Source organism: Anthonomus grandis, chromosome 8 (genome assembly GCF_022605725.1).
Source record: "Anthonomus grandis grandis chromosome 8, icAntGran1.3, whole genome shotgun sequence".
Taxonomy (NCBI): Eukaryota; Metazoa; Arthropoda; class Insecta; order Coleoptera; family Curculionidae; genus Anthonomus; species Anthonomus grandis.
Genome location: NC_065553.1, coordinates 1362204 through 1385525, shown reverse-complemented (window position 1 = coordinate 1385525; position 23322 = coordinate 1362204). Strand labels below are relative to the sequence as shown.

Below are 23322 nucleotides of genomic sequence, written 5' to 3'. Positions count from 1 at the left end.
GTAACTAGTTAGGTTAGGATTTGTACGTACATCAGCTGTTAACCGAAAGGCTTGTAAACAGCACGAGGCACACACACAATAAACAATTTGCGGCGCGCGTGATGCTGTCTGCACTTTCTTTTTATGGTAAAAAATTACGAATTTGACGCAAAGAAAAGACTGGGACAGGTGTTAGTACGGTAGTTTAAAACCGGATCATCCACTTATTTAAATCGATTAAAGCTAAACCTTAAACCAGTTTATGATCCCTAGGGCAGTTAACGGGTGTTTACGGGTGTACCCCAGGGTTCTGTTCTTGGACCAATATTGTTCCTGCTGTATGTCAATGATATCTCTGAAATTCCAATTAGGGACAAATTTACTATCTTTGCGGATGATACAACATTACTTTGGCATAACACTGACACCAAGAGGTTAAAGAATATCGTTGATGAAGATTTAATTCTTGTAAAGTCATGGTGTGAATCTAATAGATTAACTTTTAATATTTCTAAAACTAATATTTTAACTTTTAAATGTAACCTTGGAACTGTCACTTTGCAAAATGAAACAATAAGTCCTTCTGAAACATGCAAATTTTTGGGCCTGACGATTGATAAGCAATTAAAATTTGAAAATCATATCTCCTCTTTATTAGGGAAGTTATCATCCAACTGTTATGCTATTAGAGTAATAACACATTCTCTGGGACGTGATGTGGCCAAAATTGCCTACCATGCTCTTATAGAGTCTTATCTGAGATACGGTATTGTGTTTTGGGGTGTGTGCTCTCAGTATTTGTTCAGTTCTCTATTTATTTTGCAAAAAAGAGCCATACGCTATATGTGTGCAGCTCCCTTTCGTAGGCCATTGTTTTTAAAACACTCTGTCCTGACATTGCCATGCCTTTTTATTTTAGAGACTGTTTGTCTTATCCACAAAAAATATCGCCATCAACTTGGCCCCCCCTCCTCGGGTTACAATCACCGAACAACCTTCTCTTTACCTCTACCTATCCCAAAAAGTGAGCAGATTAAGTCCTCTTTTGTATATGGGGGCAGAAAGCTTTTTAACCACCTACCCCTTTATATAAGGCTAATAAATTGTGAAAAACGTTTTAGGAAAAATATAAAGAAACTCTTGCTTGCTAAAGCATTTTATTCTGTAGACGAGTTTTTAAATACAATCTTTTGACAGTGAAGAATTTTGCGCAGCGTAATGTGAATTCTTACTACCCTTTCTTTGGGTGTGTTCTATATTCTATGTATGTAAGAATTGTTAAAATTTTTATATTTTTGTAAAAGATTATGTTGTCAACTATCTTTAAGATTTTATATAATGCTTTGTTAACAACAGATGATGTTATGTAACAATAAAGCTATTTTTGACTTTGACTTTGACTATACATGCGAATTATGTTAAACCGATTTCCACTAAACCACTTTAAGGTGCTCGTATAAACTTGGTAATAGACTAGGTATACCCGGTAGGTAAAAATCTAAATCTAGTGATTTTTTTAATTCAGTCTAGTGACTTTTTACTAAAATTTCTAGGGACTTTTACATCTTAAACCTGGCAACATTGAGTTTGTCAACAAATAAATACAAACAAAATTCTAAACTGTTAAACATTTAATTAAATGGCCTTTCTGGATGTTACCCAGAAAGTGAATCGCGACGTACAAAAGAAATTGTTCAAGCTTAAGCCAATCAATTTTGAAGGGTAATATAACTTCTCAATTATTACCTTTTATCATAAATCCAAATTGATTGTTTCAGTTTGCTAGTGAATATCCGACAAACCTGTCCCAAAAAAAACCTCAGATTTACCCACATAGATTTCCAACCCAATGGAAGTCTTTTAGCCCTAGTAAACAATGACCACCATATATACATAATTGATTTTCCCAATGAAAAACTTTGGAAACTCCAAACTGTGGGCTTCTGTACTTATATTAAATTCTCAGAATATACCGAGACTCAACTTCTAGCTGGAAAAACCAATGGGGTGATCGAAATTTTAAATGTCGACACTGGGGAGGTTATTGCTAAACTTTTGGGGCACCTGCATCCCATTGTATCGGTGTCATTTTGTAAGAGCAGTGTGTGTTTATCGGCTTCTAGGTATGATGCAATTATCTGGGATTTGGAGAGTTTTAATAAGATGCAGGTGTTGTCTTTGGAGAAGGAATGTGCCTTAAAGTTTGTAAGTAGAACTCCTTAGATTAGATAGCAAATAATGTTTCTGAAATGCCTCATAATTTGTGATTTAAATTCATTGCACTATTTGATTACATATTATTCAGATGCAGATGATATTTAATTTGTGGCAAAACAGAAATAGATGTGCAAACAATACTAAAACATATTTTTTTATTTGAAAATGGGTTGTAAAGATTTTAATAATATAATTTAACTTGATACGGATACAAATGATAAGGTAAACTGCTTTAATAGTCAACTGAGTGACATTTTCGATAGGCATGCTCCTTTAAAAATATGCTCAATAAAACACAAATTTAAGCTCTATATCATAAGTATTATTACAGAGATAATTATATTAAAAATCAAAGCTTTAAACAAATATAACAAAACCTGAAATTGTGCTCATAAGCAATACTATTTAGACTTAAAGAATTGTGTTTCATTTGCAATTCAAAGTGACAAGAAGGCTTACATGGCATTTGAATTAAAGAAAGTAAATAAAGACACCAAAAGAACATGGTTATGTATAAGCAAGTGGACTATACATTTTAAAAGTCAACATGAAATTCCTGGGCATTTAAAACATTTGCAATAAAAATGTGCATCACTTTGCGAGTATCAATCACAGTTGACAATGAGGCAGTGGACTTTTATAGACCAAATAAATTGCATGACATTTGTAAAACATTTAAAATAAAATCATGTTGTACTGGTTTGGATAATCCTTTCTCTGTCACCAATTATTGCAAAAAATTTTGAAATTTTAATTTATGAGATGATCAGGGATTTCATTATTGATAAAAATATATTGCCATTAATATTTACCAACAAACTCTTCTGCTGTATGGGCAAAATTACAAATTACACTTTGCAGCATTTGTAGCTAGCATGTGCAACTCTTCAAACCTTTTGATATTTTTCTCAATTCTGATAATTTTCACTTAATCGATAGTAACTCTGTACTGGTCTTTAAGAGAAAATATAAATCCCTATTAGTTACTGGTGGCATGTAGGTTAAGAATCTTGATACTATTAACACACAGTTATAATATATTTTGATGTTTGATTTTGTATATATGTATACTAAGTTGTAGTATGCTGACCCTTTATGGAATCTGTAAAATATTGCACAATAAAAGTTTTTTTTTTAATTTTATTAATTTTTATAATGTGGAACCCAATGGTTATTAACAAATCATTTGATACTCTCTATCTTTGTTTCAATTTAAGCAGAACCCATGTTGTTGGTTTTCAGTATGATGTAGCAGCTTTACTTTTAGAAAATATTTATCTTTCTGATACCAACAACTTGCAAGGAATTGAAGTTACATTTTAAAAATCAAATAATAATAGTAAATTTTTTATTGACTCATATACAAAAGACAGTCCTTAAAACTAGATTTAAAATTTTTTGTATTGTGTCTGGGAATATTGATGTTATTTGTTTGTCTAATACTAACTTCATGTTGGTTTATAAGAAATTTAATAAAGTCAGCTAAATATTCATGCTTGTCATATCATACTAAGCAAAAAGCTTTCATCTAAATGTCAAGGCTATAAGGGAGAAATTACCACAACAACTAAACAGTCAGTGTATTTGTTCTTAAATCTTACCTAAGAGTAGCAAAATCAAGGACTCCTACAGACCACACTTTAAGATTCAGCAAATATTAACAGTTTTTCCATGTATATTTTGGAGGCATCTTGCCTTATATTTAAAACCTTAACATATCTTACACAGGAACTTAAAATATTGCTAATATTTTTGCTACCTACTTCGGTGATGTCTTTTCTAATCCTAAATATCTTGGTTTTGACTAGTTTTGTTATTTACAAATAAAGGGAAATAGGGCTATTGTTCCAGGATATATTCTAAAAGGCTGTGGTGACCTACTTAGCCATTCACCTTATGCTTAATTTCCATTTTTAAGGATAGTTCTAAACAGCAGGTGCTGATGAAGTATTTCTAAGATGCTCAACATTAATCTCTGATTTTCTCTCAGTAAATCTATAATTCACTAAACAAAGGATCCCAAGTTGGTGTGGTATTTACCAGTTTCAAAAATGCTTTTGATCATGTTAAATAAACTGTCATAATTAATGCCCTATTCAACAATAAATGTGGCACCTTCTCTTATTATGTAGTTGATGGCTTATACTTATCAGAAAGGTAAAATATGTCAAAAAATTGATGGACTTGGCAGCAAATTCAATTTCTTACAGGATGGTTTTAATAGAGTGGCGTGCGGGAAATAATTTTTCCCTTAATACACAGAAACATGCCTACATGACTTTTACATTGGAAAAAAATGTTCATAGACGTGTGTACAAGATCGATGATTTACCACTACCTGCTGCCTCTGGCCAGAAAGACTTCAACCAAAGTTAAAGAAACTTATAAGATTTTGGAGTATGGTATTAGAACCGCTAAGAATTCAAAAAGTTTATATTTTATGGTCTACATTATGCAATACTTGGATTAACTGTATCAAAAAAAAAGTTTCTTAAATACCATAAAGAAGCTTTGATAATTGGATGTTTCTTTATATTTTTGACTGTTTATCTATGGAAAACAGAAGGATAAAAACATCAATTTCCTTTTTAAAACTGTTAGAAATGAGGTGGATTGTTCCAGGATTTTTTATGAAATTAACTTTTAATGCCAAAAGTACTAGATCAAAAAACAGTGTGTACCTAGATTTCCCTTGTATTAATAGTTTTAAGGGTTCACCAATGCTATGTTGCAATGTTACTTTAGGACTGTGATTTAATGATTGTCATGTTGTTATCTTGTTGTGTTATTGACTTAGAAGCTTTTTAGGTGTATATTATTATTATATAATGCATGTATAATTTTGGTGTTTTTTTAATGTATTAAAATCATATCATATCATATCATATTTTAAGCTTGGTATCCGCAATTGGCATAATTGCTGTTGATCCTGTAATAAATAAATAAATAAAAACCGGCTTAGTCTCCCAGGGCCCATCTCTCATTGAGACTCAATAAACTCTCAATTTGCCTTTATTTATACCTTAATCTTCCTAGTTTAAAGACCACTGATTTATGAGGGTCGCAAAATGTTTCATCATTGATCATCTGGTTTAAAGTAGGTTGAATCTTTGAAGATCTTTCCCTTGATAGAATTGCTTTTGGAAATAACCTTCTATAGTCTAAATGAGTTCTATTAGGTTACTCTTGATGAGTACGTATCAGTTGTTATGCAGTTCCTTTATGTTTTTTAATTTGTACAAAAGTGTATTTAGCGAATTTCTCTATGTAATGAATATCTATTTTTTTATGGCTTTATATAAGTTTATATGTATGTGTCCAGTTTTTTTTGGTTGCTTATATTTGTCTAGTATAGTTTTTCTTTTATTGTATGTATGATAAATGATGAAATCTCTTCTTTTTAGGTAGTTTTTATACCGATTTCCAATAATATTTTAGTCTGTTATAATGATGATATAATCCAAATATGGCAGGCAGGCAGTTTTAAGCACTTAAAGCAATTTCATCCATCTAATTGGAAGAATTATTATGTGAGATCCATAAGTTTTTCAAGGTAGGTATTAATTGTTAATGATAGAACCCTGAGGGGATGTTCCTAGAATATTTCGTAAGTCAATGATTTTTTTAACATAATTTGTTTCGATTGTAAGGTAATTTTCTCAAGGGTCACTAAACGATAGATGAAAATTAAAATATTTTCATAGTTTTTTTATGACTAGAGTTTTAATTTGGATAATCAGGATTTCTTTTAAATTTTCACTTTTAATGATATTTTGATAAAAAGGTATATGTGAAAGTTAGTAAAATGTTTCTTGCCATAAAAACTTACTAAGTTAGAGTGAATTTTGTCAATCAGTGTTTATGATCCAGAAATTTGAGGCTTTGAAGCTTTTTTATTGGAGCAAGCATTTTTTTGTTCATTTACCTGATATATAACTTGGGACTAACTATATTTTAATATTTTCATATTATTTTTATATGAACATTAACGAATTCTGGAGTATAGATTTAGGGTATAACATGATTTTAGGTTAAGATTTTGCAGCATTATTTGAAACATGTTTGTTCCCTATTTTGTTTGCAACTTTCACCATTTTTAAGAATATTTCAATGAAATAATAGCAATGTTCTTATAAAGTTTTCAGTCAAAGGATAAGTAGGTCTTACTCAATAATTTCATATTAGAACATTCTCAAATAATATGCTACTGATATTCCAATTGCTAACACATATTGAATGTTATATGCACTAAGTGCTGACCACACCTACTTTTGTAATAAATACTTTTTTTTATGTTGTAGTAATGGAAAAATAATGGCCGTTAGTGGCTACCTGCCTGTCTTAGCAATTTTCCAGCTAAACATATGGAAACTTTTAAAAATAATTAGCTTACCAGAATATATAAACACGATAAAGCAAATGCAATTCATTCCTGAGAATTTCGATGGTGGATGCAATAAACTGTTGGCCATACTGTCAGGCAATGGCACCATATATTTTTATAACATACAAGACAATATTTTATTGTCAGAACTGAAGTCTAACTGTGAAATAAGCAGTTTTACTTTGCCATCCTATAACGTACAGTATATTGCCTGTTTGCTTTGTAGTGGTGAAGTGGAGGTCTATGATATTGCCTTTTTTACTTTAAGAAATGAAAACACTATTACTATTAAAGCTCAAGATGCCTCGGGGCATAAAAACAAGTTGAAGAACTATGCCAAGAAGATTGATTTGTGTACTAAAGTACAGGTATGTTTTACTTTTATATACTAATTTACAAAATAGGCTCTTAAGTAATATAATTCCTATATGTTATAAAAATATAACCTATATGTGATTGACTTCTTACTATTTTTAAAAGCACCTAAACGAACAAGAAATTTCCAAAGGTTAACTCAATTTTCGCATAAATTAAAGTTAGATAACGTTCTTGAAGTCGACAAACTGAAGTCAATCATTAAAGAGTACCAAGAGTTCCCTGAAGCATTTCGTGCAACAATCTGGGAGAAAATCTTAAAATTGCCCAACAATGTGAGGCAATATAACAGCATAGTTAATCATATGGGTGTAGCGGCTTTTGAGGACTTACAAAAAACCTTTCCGCTTGAAGATAAAGGCAGTATAAGGTGTGGCACATTAGGTGGGCAATATTTATGGTTTTTTCTTCATAATTGTTTTTTAGGTGCTTGAGGCAGATTTTAAGTAATCTGGCTGCGTGGTGTCCATTCTTTGCTCAAGTGGATTATTTGCCGTGTTTTCTGTATCCGTTTATCAAGGTTTTTCATAAAAAGCCTGTTGCATGCTTTGAACTCTGTTGTACTATTATTGGTAAGATCTTTGGAGTTTTTTTGTCACCTTTGGGGTCAATTATAATATATGGTAATTATATTAAAAAAAAGTCCAAAATTGAAATGTTGATATCTTTGATGTAAATTTAATTCTATCATACTCATTATGTTGGATGCCAAGAATTGAAGTTTATTATATTATCACAAAGTTGTGGGAAAATCAATTTAAACATACAAATACTAATTTTTATTTTTTTGAAAACCACTGATACATGAAAGCTACTTTTTTCATTAGGGCACATCTTAGTCTTTGAGTCATACCTCTATAATATTTAAGGAAAGAAATGAAAATGAAAATCAATTTTTTATTTTTCTCAAAAATTTGGGTTTTTTTATTGATATATAAAAGCTACTTTCTAGGTATGATCTGCATCAAATCGTAACAAAAAAAATGCAAAAAAAAAAATGTGCAATAGTTTAGGACTATTATAAATGTGTTGGTCGTACAAAATAGGCTAAAACGTTCCGTTGGTTAGCAAAAGAATCAAATCAAAATAAGAGTCATGTGTTCAATTTAGAATACTGGTTTCCTTTGGTTTTGAACCGCAAGTTCTCTAAATTGGACCACATCTATGTTTCTTTATTTGATGAAAGAAGGCTTATTAAACTTGTTTAAACACAGTATAAAACATAATATGTAATTCTGAGATTAATTTAGTAATAAATTTAATCAAATGAAATATATTACATAAAGTATTCAATATAAGGCTAATTATTAGTAGTCTTATATTGGCATTAAGCACCTAGGCAACCTAATACCTGTGTGTGTACTTTTAATTAAATTATATGAAATATTTTATTATATACAATCACAAGTCAAAAAAGCACTACTCAAATATGAATCTAGATTAACACCCGTGTAATTAAATAATAATAGTAATTACAAGTAAACAAATAAATATTTTTTAGAAAATGAAAGATATTTACCCATGAAATTATTTTCCTAAATCAGTTTAATATGCACGATTGGATTTTTTAAATATTTTTAAAGATATATTCTTTCGCCATTTTATTCATATATCTTTTGTTTTTATTATTTTAATTTCCTTACGCAACAAATTATAGAATTTGGGTTTCAAGCAGTGCATAAACTTTTTAAATTTATTCTTCTCTGACTAATTATGAATTGAGTCATTCTTTTAGATATTTCAGAGGTATGAACATACAGGCGTTCTACATTGCTTATATTTTTATTTATAAAACTTCAGTGCGATGCATTTAATTTTTTTATAAATGGCCTTTAAAAAACATAATTTTGCACTACATTTAAAGGCTGCAATGTAATTTTGTAGGTACCGCCCCATGCTATCATGAATCAGTATGTTATTGGAAATTCTACTAACGATTTATAATGAGAATACGAAGTTTGGTTCAAATGACAATGAAAATGAAATGAAATTGTAGATCAATTTTTTGAACAAGATAATTTATGTGTTTTGGCCATTTGAGGTGTTGATAAATTATGACTCCTAAATCTTTAGTTTTCCTTACTTCAAGTGTCTCTTCTTTATTAATATTATCCGATAAAATTTTGTTAAAAGATAAAAGATGGTCTATTTGAAGTGGTCAAAGGAAGAAAAGGCTATGTCATTAGTTTTTTCCATATTCAAAGTTTGAGTATACAATATATTTTTATATGGTTCTTGCAATGTTTCTGGAAGTTGAAAATCTTTTTGAGGGGCTTTAATTTTATCTTATTCTTCATTTGTATATCTATATTTATAAAATAATCATTGCAAAAATTGACCATATCTTTGTTTCAAAAATTCATCTTTATTGTTATTAATGTTAGCAGTAGACGCGCTCTTTTCCCCTTTGCTAGTAACCTCACTGATGATTTTTTTACATATTCCTATTATTTAAAACTTGAGTTTTATACTAGTCAAATTTACATTAATTCTTAATTAAATCGTTCACATAAGTTCTGTATTGTTTGTAGTTCTTGCTTATTGTTCTCTTTTTAATTTCGTTTCATTTTGCCCTTTTTCGTATTGCAGTGATTAATTTTATTGAAATCCGTTCTTTTATTTTATGGACTTCCTGGGGTTCCGCCTCTTAATTCTAGATGAATTCAAGTGTGTGAAATCATTCGTAATTCAATACTGTTTTCAAGAATAACAACCAATATTCGTATCTGACCGATTTTACGACCACCTCGTATAAAATTTATAAACCTTTCATAATTTTTGAGTTCAAAAAAGTAATATTTAAACATAAAATTTTTCTAATTGACTACAATATTAATATTTAAAAAAAAACTATAATATTCTAATTTTGAAACAGCTGATCAACATTCAAGTCTATTTACACCCTTCACAACACAGCACGGTTTTCTACAAACCAAAAATCAAAGCATTCAATAAAATAAAACTAATTCCCAAAATTTTATTTCCTGGTCTGGTTACCCGCAGTCTCTAGTAGCGCTACAGCCAAGGGTGGTCTTTTACGAAACTAAGCCGGAACTGGGTGATTAACCTGTGACAGGCAATTTCCACATCATTTGATTGTTATATAGGCGGCCAGTTGGTAATTTTCATTTTATTGAATAACTTTTCATAATCTATTATGTGATGTATTGTTAACGTGATTGCTTTTTTATTGTTTCACTAGTTCAAAATTTAGCATAATTGTATAGTGATCAGTTATTTGGGTGTCTAATAGCAACAATTTTATTGAAATATTATTATAATTTTTATAGATACTATTATAATTCACCCAACTGTTCTTGTGTATCTTCTGCAATCTTTTCCAGAACTTCTGCTTCGTTATTTGGCACCATTGTGGATTTGGATATACAGGGTGTTCGGAAAGTCAACGATAATACTGAAGGGGCTGATGGAGCAACTCGTAAGCACCCAGAAAACATAAAATGACCTTAGTAAAAAATCGATGGTTTTCGAGATATTGGCACTTTTGTGGAAGTCACCAAGATCCTACTCTTGGATCAGATTTTCGATTGTCACGCCTTAAAAATAGATATTTTTTAGAATCTCTTTTTAGCTATGCAACACTGAATAGCTATTTTACTGATCAAAGACAAACGTTAAACTAAACGGCCAAAAAATTTAATAAGAAATCTATTCTAAAATAAAGTATTACTTATTTTTATTTTTTTAACTTTGAATTTGACCGCTCATACTGGACCGAAAATAAAAGTTACTACTAGTTTTGTTTTATTTAATTTTGTATATATAAAGTTATAATAATATATGAGATTAATGAAAAAAAAGCAAAGAAAACAAGAATTAAGAACCAAATTTTGAAGAAATGCCGACTAAACTTGTTTCAGAAAGTGTCTTTTATTTTTTAACAAATCTAAAGCTGGAACAAAGAAAAAAAGCTTCCCCGAAAGCTTCGAACATACCTCGTAGTCCATAAAAAAATGAAATATTTCCAATGATCAATTATATTAAGCCTACCCTGAGATTATACATATACAAGGGTCAGGGGGGAAAAGCAGGTAAGTCAATTGTTCAGGAAACTGAGAAAAACACAATTTAATGTTAAAAACGGTACAAAATCAGTATGAGAGCTTATCAAAAGACTGTTTATAAAAAAAACTACAGTATTATGTTCTAAGAAAGTAAACAGCGAGTTTCCATGATGTCGGTTGCATCCACATTGATCCAGACCTGAAAAAAAAACCACATCAATGTAAGGTGATTGTAATAAATTATATTTTAACTTGCATTAAATTAGTCACGTGGGGTAGATTGAGAAAGAACTTGACAGCAGAGGGGCTACAAAACTTAAAACTTTAAACTTTGCAAATCGTTGAATTTGGCTCTGGATATTGGCAGGAGCCCCAAAAAATAAGATTTTGTTAAAACTAAGTAATATTTATTTATCTAGCTAGTTTAAAAAGTAATATTTTTCCACGCGATGCTTGTAAAAAAATACCTTTGGCAATGATTGACTAAGCCGCGGTGCTCTAATAATGCCTGTTAGCATTTCTCCAAAGTACGTCGTGCTATATTGTAACAAACGGCTATGGCTAGAAGAAGCTTGTATGACTTTGATAGGCTGCGTTTTAAAAGGGCATTTAGCGGCATACTTTGATAGCAGCATTGTCTTCCAATCCAATACAATTCTTTTAGTAACACTGACCACAGTAAAAGGGGATGGTTTCAATCGTGATAATTTCACCATTTCTTCGAAATCTTTTGGTATTTCCATTCATCACACTCCAAGTATGATTGTCCACGTATAGGAAATGTAATTTTAATGTCTGTGGGGCCATGGATGCAATTGTTCGTTAAGTAATGAATGAATCTAAATATCGTGTAGTTTTTGTTCTGCCCTCCTGCAGAATCACAGAAAATTTCCAATTCCTGAACTTCGTCATGTAAATAGTTCATAATAAAATTGTACGGCAACCCGGCTAATACCTTAAAAAGTTTGCTCATTTAATTTAATTTTAAAATTACCCAATATGTTTTAAAAAAAGCTTTACTATTACTTTACTGTAATCTACCTTATGAAAAAAATAAAACAAATTTATAATTATGTTATGTTCAAAAAATATTTTTATTTAACTTAAAAAAAAACTTAAAAATCAAATAATATGTTCGAACTGTCTACCACCAACGCGAATGCAGGCGTGGCATCTTTTAATAAATGACCGATTGATCCATCTTGTATTCCTGGCAGCGTTAAGATCTTGGGCTGCATCATTTATTCGCTGCCGTAATTCAGCAATATTATTTATTGGTCTTGCATAAACCTTTTCTTTTATGCAACCCCAGTAAAAAAATCGAGGGGGTTTAGGTCTGGAGACCTGGGTGGCCATAAAATTGGACCAAGTCGACCGATCCATCTGTTGGGGTATGTTTGGTTTAAATACCGACGAACTTCATGGGCATAATGTGCCGGACAACCATCATTTTGGAACCACATTATTCGGCGACTGGCCCAAGGAACATCTTCTAAAAGAATTGGTAGATTGTTTCGACAAAAATCTAAATAAGCCTGCCAGTTCAAATTTTCTGGTAATTCGAATGGTCCACAAGTTTACTTTACACGTCCGTTCAAGATACCGGTCCACAAGTTTACTTTAAATCGGTACTGTGACCTTTTCTCGAATAGAGTGGGGATTTTCCAACGCATAAGTGTGCAAATTGTGCATGTTCATAAAGCCATCCTTTTTGAATGTACTCTCATCCGACCACAGTATATTATTTAAAAAATTCGGATCCTCTTGATTTTTTTGCAACATTCTGCGGCAAAATTGTAGGCGTGGTTCGTAGTCTCGAGGCAGTAGGCCTTGCACTCGTTGAACATGATAAGGGTGATATTGAAATCTCCTAGTGATGTCGTTTACTACCGATTTCGGTATCCCTGTTCTTCTTTCGATTGCTCGTGCCGAAATAGTCGGATCGTTTTCAATTTCTTCTAATACTTGATCAACATAATCAATACGAGGTCTTCCCTCTCGAACAGGAGCATGAGGCATTCTGCCTTCGGAATATGAGCGGTGAACATTAATAAATACACGATAATCAGGATATCGGGCCAAATTCGGATATCTTTCTTGATAAAGATTAGATGCTGTTAGAGTATTTCCTCTGCATTCACCATAAATGAGATGCATGTTTGCATATTCTTGGGCGGTATACGACAAGAGCATAATAAATGATTAACCAATAAACAAACAGCTCAAAGAACACAGTCCACAGGAAAATGAACTCAAAAACAAATCCAAAGCAAAAGGTAACAGAAACGTTAGGATACAAGCAAAAAAGTAGTTAGTTCACGGAATACTGTAAACAAACTAAATTCCAAAAATGTTTGTTGTTTATTGCTATGGTGATAAGAATTACCTTCGCTCTTGATTTTTTTAATTTTTAACTTAAATAAAAACATTTTAAACATAACTTAAAAATTTGTTTAATTTTTTTTCAATGATATCATAAGGTGAATTAGGGTTATTTTTTACTATAACACAATAATAGTAAGCTGTTAAAAAAACATTTAGGTAATTTTAAAAAGTAGATTAAATGAGCAAAGTTTTTTAAGGTATTAACCAGGTTGCCGTACAATTTTTTTGGTCCAGTATGAGCGGTCAAATTCAAAGTTTAAAAAATAAAAATAAGTAATACTTTATTTTAGAATAGATTTCTTATTAAATTTTTTGGCCGTTTAGTTTAATGTTTGTCTTTGATCAGTAAAATGGCTATTCAGTGTTGCATAGCTAAAAAGAGATTCTAAAAAATATGTATTTTTAAGGCGTGACAATCGAAAATCTGATCCAAGAGTAGGATTTTGGTGACTTCAACTGAAGTGCCAATATCTCGAAAACCATCGATTATTTTATAAGGTCATCTTATGTTTTTCTGGGTGCTTATGAGTTGCTCCATCAGCCCCTTCACTATTATCGTTGACTTTCCGGACACCCTGTATATTTACGAGTATTAAATACTATTTTGGCTGTTATCAGTTTTTGAAGACTTGTGAAAAGTCAGTTTCTAATCATATCCGGACTGGTTGGCTTGTACTATATATATTTACATATATAAATTTTATATTGAAAATATATACAGAATAAAAATTCTACAGAATAAAATCGTTTGTATTTCTTAGCCCTTTTATAAATTATATTTACAGTTCTGTTTTATGGTCTGTAAATAGCTTTCTGAATCTTGAGTCCAGCATAGACTTTGCTTTTTGGTTTAGTTTTAAATTGTGTTTTAGTTGTGTTAAAAAGGATATTTATAAATTTAGATGTTATTATTTTCATACTTGATAGTTGGTTTATACATTTATGCTTGGCCGCAATGTTCATGTTTGTGTGAGTTCAGTAAATAAAAAACATTTATTATTATTATAATTGTTCTAATTTTTTTTAGTAAATTGGTGTCAACATTGGTTTGAATATTACCCCCTGCCACCAGTAAACGTGCTGGCCATAATAGACAATATGCTCATAGAACACGATTCCAGCCTTCTACAGCATTTCTCCCATTACAACATCAAACCAGTAATTTACTCTTGGTCTTTATTAGAATCCGCATTTTCAGAAGTGCTTACGACTAAAGAATGGTTAATGTTTTGGGACCATGTGTTTATAAACGAACCCGGTTTCCTCCTATGCGCCGTAGTCGCCTTCCTTATAGTCCAAAAGAAGTTCATCGTAATGCTAAACAAACTGGAAGACTTCCTTGACTTTTTCCATTGCCAAAGACCCTTAGAAATACGGAAGTTAATAGCGAAAACGTACTGGATCTTAAAACATACCAGCGATATGAATCATCCTAGTCAATATTTAAATGCTTTTACTTGCCTAAAGTGCGGAATATACCCTACTTTTCTGGAATATCCTAAAGATATTATCAACTTTCAAGTTGAACACCTGAAGATTTTAGAAGGACAATTGAAGGATATTGAATATATGAAAGAGAACATGCTGAAAGAGCAAAAGAGGCAACAGATCATAAACGAAGATGAGGTGAGGAACGAGGAAGATAGACGGAGGCTCGGTGAGTAACCAGTCTTTGTTGGATTATAAACATTTTTATTAGAAATTTATTAATAAAAGATCTAGGGGTCCTATTTGACTCGAAAATTACTTTTTCTTTACATACTAACAAGCTAGTTAATGATTATAAAAAAACAATCTGCACACTTTCAGAATTATAAAGCAATGACACTAATTTATTATACGTATGTTTTTAGTAAGCTAACATTTGCATCAGTTATATGGAACCTTAAATAAAAAAACAACTTTAACGGACTTGAGAAGAAATAAATAAGTTTTAAAATGTTTTAAAACTCGTTTCCGAATATGGCTACACATTAGCCCGATCTCATTTTAGCGTCTGACATTTTAGCATTATTTAAGATTATTAACACCTTGTCAAACTCTCCAAATATTCTGTCTAAAATTATGTTCAATGAATCAGTACGTAGACATGGAAATGATCATGATTTTGTATTTCATGCTGTAGAACGAATTATCAGAACTTCCCTTTGATAAGAATGGTAAAATGGTTGTTAATTTGCATGGTAATGATTTTAACCTTAATTTTTTTACGACAAATTTGTTACAATTTAAATATACAGGGTGTTTCAAAATTCACTAAATATATTTTAAGAGCGTATTCCTGAGGCCAAAATAAGACTTTTTTTCTATAAACATGGGTCCTAAAATGCACCCCCTTTAAGCTACAGCCATCGCAAGAAGTGTAAAAAAATCGATTTTTTAAAACTGTGTCATTTGTACAGTTTTGCATCAAATTTAACGAAATTTGGAATATCCCCGTTATTTTAGGCGGTCTATTTACTCTTTATCTTAGAAAAGGCGTAAAACTAATTTTAAGGGGTAAACTTAGAAGTGCACACTTTTGACGGCCAAAATTTTATGTGTACATAATTTTTTTTTTAAATTAAGCTACACCAAAAAATAGACCATACAAAAATCAAAATTTTTGGTCTCTTGCATTTTTTTCATACGACTATTAATTTTTGAGAAAATCGCCGGTGAATAAAAGGATAGCAATATCGTAAATTAAAAATCAAAGAAAAAATTTAGGAAGTGGCTGTGTTTCGCAATTGTTGACATTTTTATTTTTGAGGTTTTAGTAATAGGCTGTGAGTATTTGTTTTAGACATTTTTTAACTTGCTTGACATTTGGTGTAAAACAAATTTACTGTCATTGTTGACTTTGTTTAATTCCAGTAGTTTACTTCCCGTTTTAGATTTAAAGTGTAGTTTTTATTCCCATGTTTTATTTCTAAACGCTAACATTGCTAAAATAGAAAATGAACGTTATTCATTCGAACATCTTGCAGACATCCATTTTGTTTATGGTCTTGCTGATGGTAACGCGTATGAAGCTCAAAGATTGTATCAGTTAAGGTTTCCTAATCGCCGACTCCCGAATGTACGAACATTTTCAGAGTCACATAGGCATCTTAGGGAATACGGTAGTTTTCGGATCCCCAGGAACAATGCAGGCAGACCGCAACAAGCACGAAACCCAGTGACAGAGGAGCAAATTTTGAATGCCATCGACGACGATCCTGGCCTAAGCGCCCGACAAATAGCTCAGAATTTGGATGTTTCTCATGCAACTGTCTGGCGGGTTTTGCACGAAAATAGCTTGTATCCATACCATATTTAAAGAGTTCAAGCTTTGCTACCTCAAGATTTCCCAAGGCGAGAGATAATAATTTTTTATCAAGTATTCTATTCACAGACGAAGCTCATTTTTCGCGGGAAGGGGTGGTGAATTTTCACAATGTGCATGTTTCGGCAGCAGAGAATCCGCACGAAATTAGGCAATCTCACCACCAGGAGCACTTTAGCCTTAATGTATGGGCAGGTTTAGTGGGAGATGAGTTAATTGGTCCTTTCTTTTTTCCTAGAATGTTAGTTGGCGACACTTATTTAGACTTTCTACAGCACCATTTAAATGGTTTACTAGACAATGTACCTTTAAATGTGCGAGCGAACATGTGGTTTATGCGTGACGGTGCCCCCCCTCATTTCCGTATAACAGTGCGTGACTATTTGAACTTTGTGTTTCCTGAGAGATGGATTGGTAGAGCAGGCCCAATACCATGGCCTCCACGCTCCCCGGACTGCAATCCTCTGGATTTTTTTTTCTGGGGATATGTCTCGTCTATAATCGTGGTCAAGTGCCTTGGCTCGAGGTCCTAAGGCAAAGAATTATTGATGCCTTTGAAACAATAAGAAATACTCCCGGAATTTTAGAGCGAGTAAGACAATCTATGAGAAGACGAATGGAGGCTTGTATTGCAGCGGGGGGTGCGCATTTCGAGCACTTTTTATTAAAAAAAATATTTGTTTCTCAGAAGTTTATTGTTTATTTAAAAAATAATTAATTATTATGTTAGTAAATGTTAAATAATTTTTTAACCAATTTTTGTATTTTTATAAACCGTCATTCTTTAATGTAAATAATTGTTCATCAATTTATTGAAAAAACCTCAATAACAAAGTTTCAACAATAGCAAAACCAGTCTACCTATTTATTGTTAAATGTCGTGCCACTTAAAAAATGTCCTAAAACAAATAGTCATAGCCTACTACTTAATATTATCTGTTTAAATTTTAATTATTACGTTATTGGTAGCCTTTTATTAATCGGTGATTTTCTCAAAAACTATTCGTATTATCAAAAAAATGCAAGAGACATAAAATTTAGATTTTTGTATGTCCCATATTCTGGTGTAGCTTAATTTTTAAAAAAATGTATGCGTACATAAAATTTTGGCCCCCCTCAGTTTACCCCTTAAAATTAGTTTTACGCCTTTTCTAAGATAAAAAGTAAATAGACCGCCTAAAATAACGGGGGTATTCCAAATTTTGCTAAATTTGATGCAAAACTGTAGACACAGTTTTAAAAAATCGATTTTTTTTACACTTTTTGCGATGGCTGTAGCTTGAAGGGGGTGCATTTTAGGACCTATGTTTATAGGAAAAAAAGTCTTATTTTCACCTCAGGAATACGTTCTTAAAATATATGTAGTGAATTTTGAAACAGCCTGTAGAGTAAAACTTAAGTTCCTAGAACTAGATAAGTCAGGTAATTGTTTTACGATACGGTAACCTAATGCTATGTAAAATTAAATTTGATTACTTATTGGTTAATTTATAGTAGGTTTAAATTATTATTATATCATCCGTATACTATTTTTGGATTCTATCTAATTCCATCTATCTAAAGACTTAATAAATAAATATATAAATAAACATTATAATTTATACTAATGTTTTTCTCAGCGAGTTCCTCTAAAGTTATTTTTATTGGAAAAGCTTTTTTTTTGAACTAGAAAGAACTCAAAATGTTCGTTTCCCATATGATTTGATTGGAAATGAAACGCGTCAAAACATTCACGCACACTCTCACATTCACATACACATCATACAGCTCTGGCAAACTCAATTCTTGCCTACGGAAATCAATCCATTAATATGCAATAACAAATCTCCCCGTTTTTGTTGACACGAAATTTTGAGTGAATATTGCATTTCAGAGGTGGAAAAGGCCTGTATAGAAAAAATTAAATTATATCAGCAAAACTTGAAGGCTCAGCAGGATGAGTTAAGGAAACTCAGGGAGGATCTCTTGGACGAGGAAAGGGCCATTTTAATTTCTACACAACATAAATTAAGAAATCAACAAGCTTCCGCGGATTCTAATATAATGAAGTTGCTTGGTGAAGGGCTTGATATGAGTGGGAATTTTAACGAGGTAAGAAGGCAAAATATTTTATGAAAATTTAATGTTCACATAGAACTTAACAAACATTCTATGAATATTTTGAAATAATTGTAGAGAGTCTAGGAATGTTTTGGGAAATGATCTGTGTCACCTATTCCTAGAACATTCATTGCAACTTTTATCCTTACACTGTCGTCAGGAATCTCTGGTGAAACGATGACAATATTTTAAGTATATTTTAGGCCTGCCCAATTTATTCTTTTAATGAATAAACATGTTCATTTTACAATAAAAGTTTCAAGTTTGAAGGCTCTTTTGGTTTTTAATTGACAATATTTCCTCTAACGCAAAAGCTTTTCGGGGTACAAGAAACTTGCTTCTATAAAATAATTGAGAAAGACAAGCTGTTTCTTTACTTCCTAAAATTTAACTAAAAACATCCCAAAGTTCCATGAACATGACAAACCCTGATAGAACTGGCATGCTATCTATACCCGTTCTGGTGCTAAGAAACGCCCCTTGAAGCAACTTTTCAACATTTCAGATAGAGTTGAAAAACATGGAAGAGGCTTATGAGTTAGAAAAATTAGGATTGGCCAGAAAAGGGCGATTTCTAAATAGTATGAGCAGAAAAGCTGGTCCAAGCTCAGCATTAACTAGTCAGCTCGCCTCAGCTCATCGACATACTGTCAATTTAAAGCGAGAACTAAAAAAGGTAAACGGATCCCTCCTATTCATGTTTATGCATTACCAATTTATTGTTTATTCCCCTTACTTTTCGACAAATATGTGTACATTTAAATAAATACTTTTTAAGGCCAGGATGGAACTGGAGTCGCCGAAAAAAGCCGATATTGCTCTAACTCTGTCTGCCATGGACAGTTTAATTCGAAAGATTAAAGAAGAGTTGAACCAGGATGACCTCAGTCTTATGACTAAGAGTGATTTTGTCAAAGAAAATTTAAAAGTAAATGCAACGATTTGGCCTTTTGCCTTTTTTAATTTTAATTTTTAGATTTATGGCTTGGAAAAGGAAGTGAAGCACTTACAGAAAGAAACTTCCAAACTACTGGGCACTTTAAATGAAAATAACGGCAATTCCTCCTCGTGTTCTATTGGTTCCTGCAGGAATCCTCAACAGAGCTGCTCTAATAAGACTGTTAGATTTAGTACCAGTGACTATTAACTCTTTTTTTAGATTGTTTTTTGTTTCTTTTTTAATTTATTTTTACAAATTTATTATTTTTATTAAATATTTATAAAAAAAAATGAGTTTTTTTTTTAAATTTCCTTTATAATTTAAATTTCGAAGATGACCAAACGGTAGGTATAATCAAGCTTCTTTTAACTCATAAAAATGAGAAACGCACATTTAGTCGAAATATAAGACAACCTAGTATATTAAGATTTCGGGAGTGAAGTGAACTAATCCAAGTATCTGAAAATGAGTCAAATATAAACAAAATATAAAAACAGTAAAAATAATATCGAAATTCTTCAAATAATAAAGCAGACAGATGTTTAAAAAAAAATCGTGCAATTTATTGTATGATGAGGAGTTTGGAAAAATGAAAAATCAACTTAATAATGAAATTCAGACATTACAAATCAAAAAAACCAATGGAAATTAATCAACAATATTTTTAAAGGTAAACACAAAAATTATTAAAGAACAAAAAGAGATAATTGATAACTTAAATCTACATTTTTTACAGGTTGATGAGAAGACGGTCAATAAGTTAATCAATGAAATAAAAGTTATAAACGATGATGAAACTTCTGACTAAATTATTTGTAGGAACTCTCTGATGAATTTTGAATCAACCAACCCAAAGGAGGTCTGTGAAATTATATTAAACTTAAAACGTAACTTTTTCCCAAGTGGCAATGAAGAAAAAGTAATAGGTTTAATTAATTTAAAAGATTACAGGTATTATTTCAGATTTAATAAATAACACTTTTACTACTGGCAAGATTTCTAAGAGTTAGAAAAATTAATAACAAAAGTTATTCAAATTTTTAAATCTGGTGACAACATATACATTGAAGATTATGAATAAGATCTGGTAGAAACTATTTATAATTATTTAGGTTGATATTATAGACGGTTATAAATAAATACTTACTGAAAAAAACAAATTTTTGTTTTTTAAACAAAAAAAAACATGTAGGTAAAATAGATATTAAAATTAATAACTTTTATTTGGAAAAAGCCCCTATGTAGAATACCTTGAATTGGTAATAATTTTTTTTTGAAAAATCTTTTAATTTAACAAAATTTGATAAGTTGAAAATTTGTTGAAAAAACAAGAATATAAAGTTCTTTAAGATACTATGCATAACTCTAAAACTAGTAATTAATATTAATTGATTTTCATTTTCTAACAGAACCATTATATTTATTTATTTCTTTTATAGAATTTGGTAATTTATTAAACGTTTTAATTGCATCCGTAATTGGATTACTAAAAACCTATATTACTCCTAATACTGACTTGATTGATGTACTACAACGATTTGTTGGAATTATTAATTTATTGGTCATCTCTCGTTTGACAACCCACAACAAGAAGACATTGGTCCCCAAACACTCGATTTCCGCAAATTGCAGATGTAATGACCGTAAACCGCTTCGAAAGGCTAAAAAAAATATCCACTTTGCAGATAATTTGACAAGTGATAAAAGTATTGATAAAATTATGCCAGTTCTGGATGAAATAAAAATTGCCTGTAAAAAATTGCCTCTGGAAGAAAATTTGTCGTGCGACGAACAAATAATACCGTTCAAAGGAAGGATTAGTCTAAAAACCTATAACCCGAAGAAACCTCATAAATGGGGCTACATAATGTGGGTACTTTCTGGAGTTTCAGGAATTTCATATAACTTTGAGCTTTATGGAGATAAGGATGCAACGCAGATCATACAAGTAGAGCCAAATTTAGGAGCAGCAAGTAATGTTATTGTTCGATTATGCAGAGATGTTCCTCCAAACATAAATCATAAAATTTATTATGATAACTATTTTTGTTCACTACCTCTTATAGCTTACTTAGCGGATAAAAGTATCTAAAGTGTCGGCACTATTAGACAGAACCGCCTTAAAAATTTCAATCCCAAAACCGAAAAACAAAACGGAAGAGCGACAATAGAAGAAAAGTCAGTAACTTTGGGAAAATCTGAAATAAGAGTAGTTCAGTGGTATGACAATAAAATTGTTACCTTGGCTTCGTCCTATTGCGGTACGGAACCTGTTAGAAAAGTAAAAAGATTTTTCAAAACCGAGAATACTAAAAAGGAAATTGATTGTCCCGATATTGTTCGAGTTTATAATAAACACATGGGGGGAGTGGATCTCCAGGATTCGTTACTTGGCCTTTACCCTATAAAAATGAAGAGTCGCAAATGGTACCATAGAATATTTTATCATATGCTTGACGTGGTTGCCGTAAATGCCTGGATATTAGATAAAAAAATTAAAAAACAACTTGGACAAGAAAGCAATATTATATCACTTTTGACTTTCAAAACTGAACTTGCTATGCAGTTGTGCAATAGAGGCTTTCCAAATAGTCATAAAAGGGGACGACCAAGTAATGAAATTCTACCTATACCAAAAAGAAGATGCCAAGAAGCTGGACCATCCAGGACAATTCAATTAGATAGTGTTGGCCATTGGCCAAACTGGACAGTGGAAAGGGAGAGATGTAAATTTCCACAATGTAACGGCAAATCAAGAGTTAAATGTTTAAAATGTAAGGTTCATCTTTGTTGTAATTCAAAACAAAACTGTTTCGTTAAATTCCATACTTCCTAAAATATTATACTTACATAATCAATCAATCAATCAATCAATCAATCGGATATATTACATATAAGCTTTTACAAAGTATGTGTAATAAAATCCAATAATTATAATCTATCTCAGTACATTTTAAGGTGCACCTAGGTAACCAAATACCTGTATGTGCAAAAAAAATCAAAAACAATTTTATAAAAATAAATATTTAAACAAAATATGTCCCATCCACTAACTATTGCAAAGTTTCCATTTAACACCCAATAAATAATTAAACATTAGAAAACAAAAATCCTTCACGATCACGTATGAATGCCTAAAGCTATGAAATATGAAAATTAATTAACAGTAAGTAGTTTTTTAAATACATGTAAATGATCATAAATGTAATCCCCAGATATTTTACAAAATTTTTTGACAGCTTTTGTATGTCTAATATATGGTGGTAATAAGTTGTACAGTTTGGGTGCGTGGTAAAAAATTGATTTTAATTTCATAGTAGTGGCAACAGTTGGAATTGATAAGTGTCTATTTACATTTAATCTAGTCTGATACTGATGATTAACAAAGTTCTTAAATTTATTCGACTTGTGAATATATATACAGAGCGACCAACAGTATAATGTGCGTACATCAAAAATATTTCTGGAATAAAGTAATGCAGTAGAAAATCTTTTGTTTTTTTTGAAAATAACTTTTAAAATGTAGTTTTGGGTTACATTTAAAGAAGTCAATGTGTTTTGGTATATCCCACCCCAAAGAATTAGACCATACCTTAGTAGTGATTCCACA

The 23322-nt window shown here is 31.2% G+C and overlaps 1 protein-coding gene across 2 annotated transcripts; it reads left to right on the top strand.

Moving 5' to 3' along the window:
* Positions 1-1535: 1535 nt before the first annotated feature.
* Positions 1536-20002, top strand: LOC126739501 (TBC1 domain family member 31). 2 transcript variants are annotated; one of them, XR_007661642.1, is made up of 11 exons: positions 1536-1701; positions 1758-2184; positions 5601-5749; positions 6498-6948; positions 7117-7325; positions 7382-7527; positions 14393-15022; positions 18546-18763; positions 19278-19448; positions 19556-19700; positions 19749-19897. XR_007661642.1 is itself a non-coding variant. In XM_050445214.1 (11 exons), exons 1-11 carry the CDS (start codon positions 1619-1621, stop codon positions 19917-19919), a joined length of 2805 nt encoding a protein of 934 aa, XP_050301171.1. In that variant the 5' UTR covers positions 1536-1618; the 3' UTR covers positions 19920-20002. The 2 variants fall into 2 exon arrangements, 1 of the variants encoding a protein (XP_050301171.1); XM_050445214.1 differs by having other exon boundaries at positions 19551-19700; positions 19749-20002.
* Positions 20003-23322: the final 3320 nt, after the last annotated feature.

What these genes read in the sequence shown, in the direction of transcription:
- LOC126739501 (XM_050445214.1), top strand. Translation starts at nt 1,619, where the DNA reads ATGGCCTTTCTGGATGTTACCCAGAAAGTGAATCGCGACGTACAAAAG. An exon ending in AAGCCAATCAATTTTGAAGG is followed by an intron (nt 1,702 to 1,757) that starts GTAATATAACTT and finishes TGATTGTTTCAG; the next exon opens with TTTGCTAGTGAATATCCGAC. An exon ending in ACTCTGTTGTACTATTATTG is followed by an intron (nt 7,528 to 14,392) that starts GTAAGATCTTTG and finishes AATTTTTTTTAG; the next exon opens with TAAATTGGTGTCAACATTGG.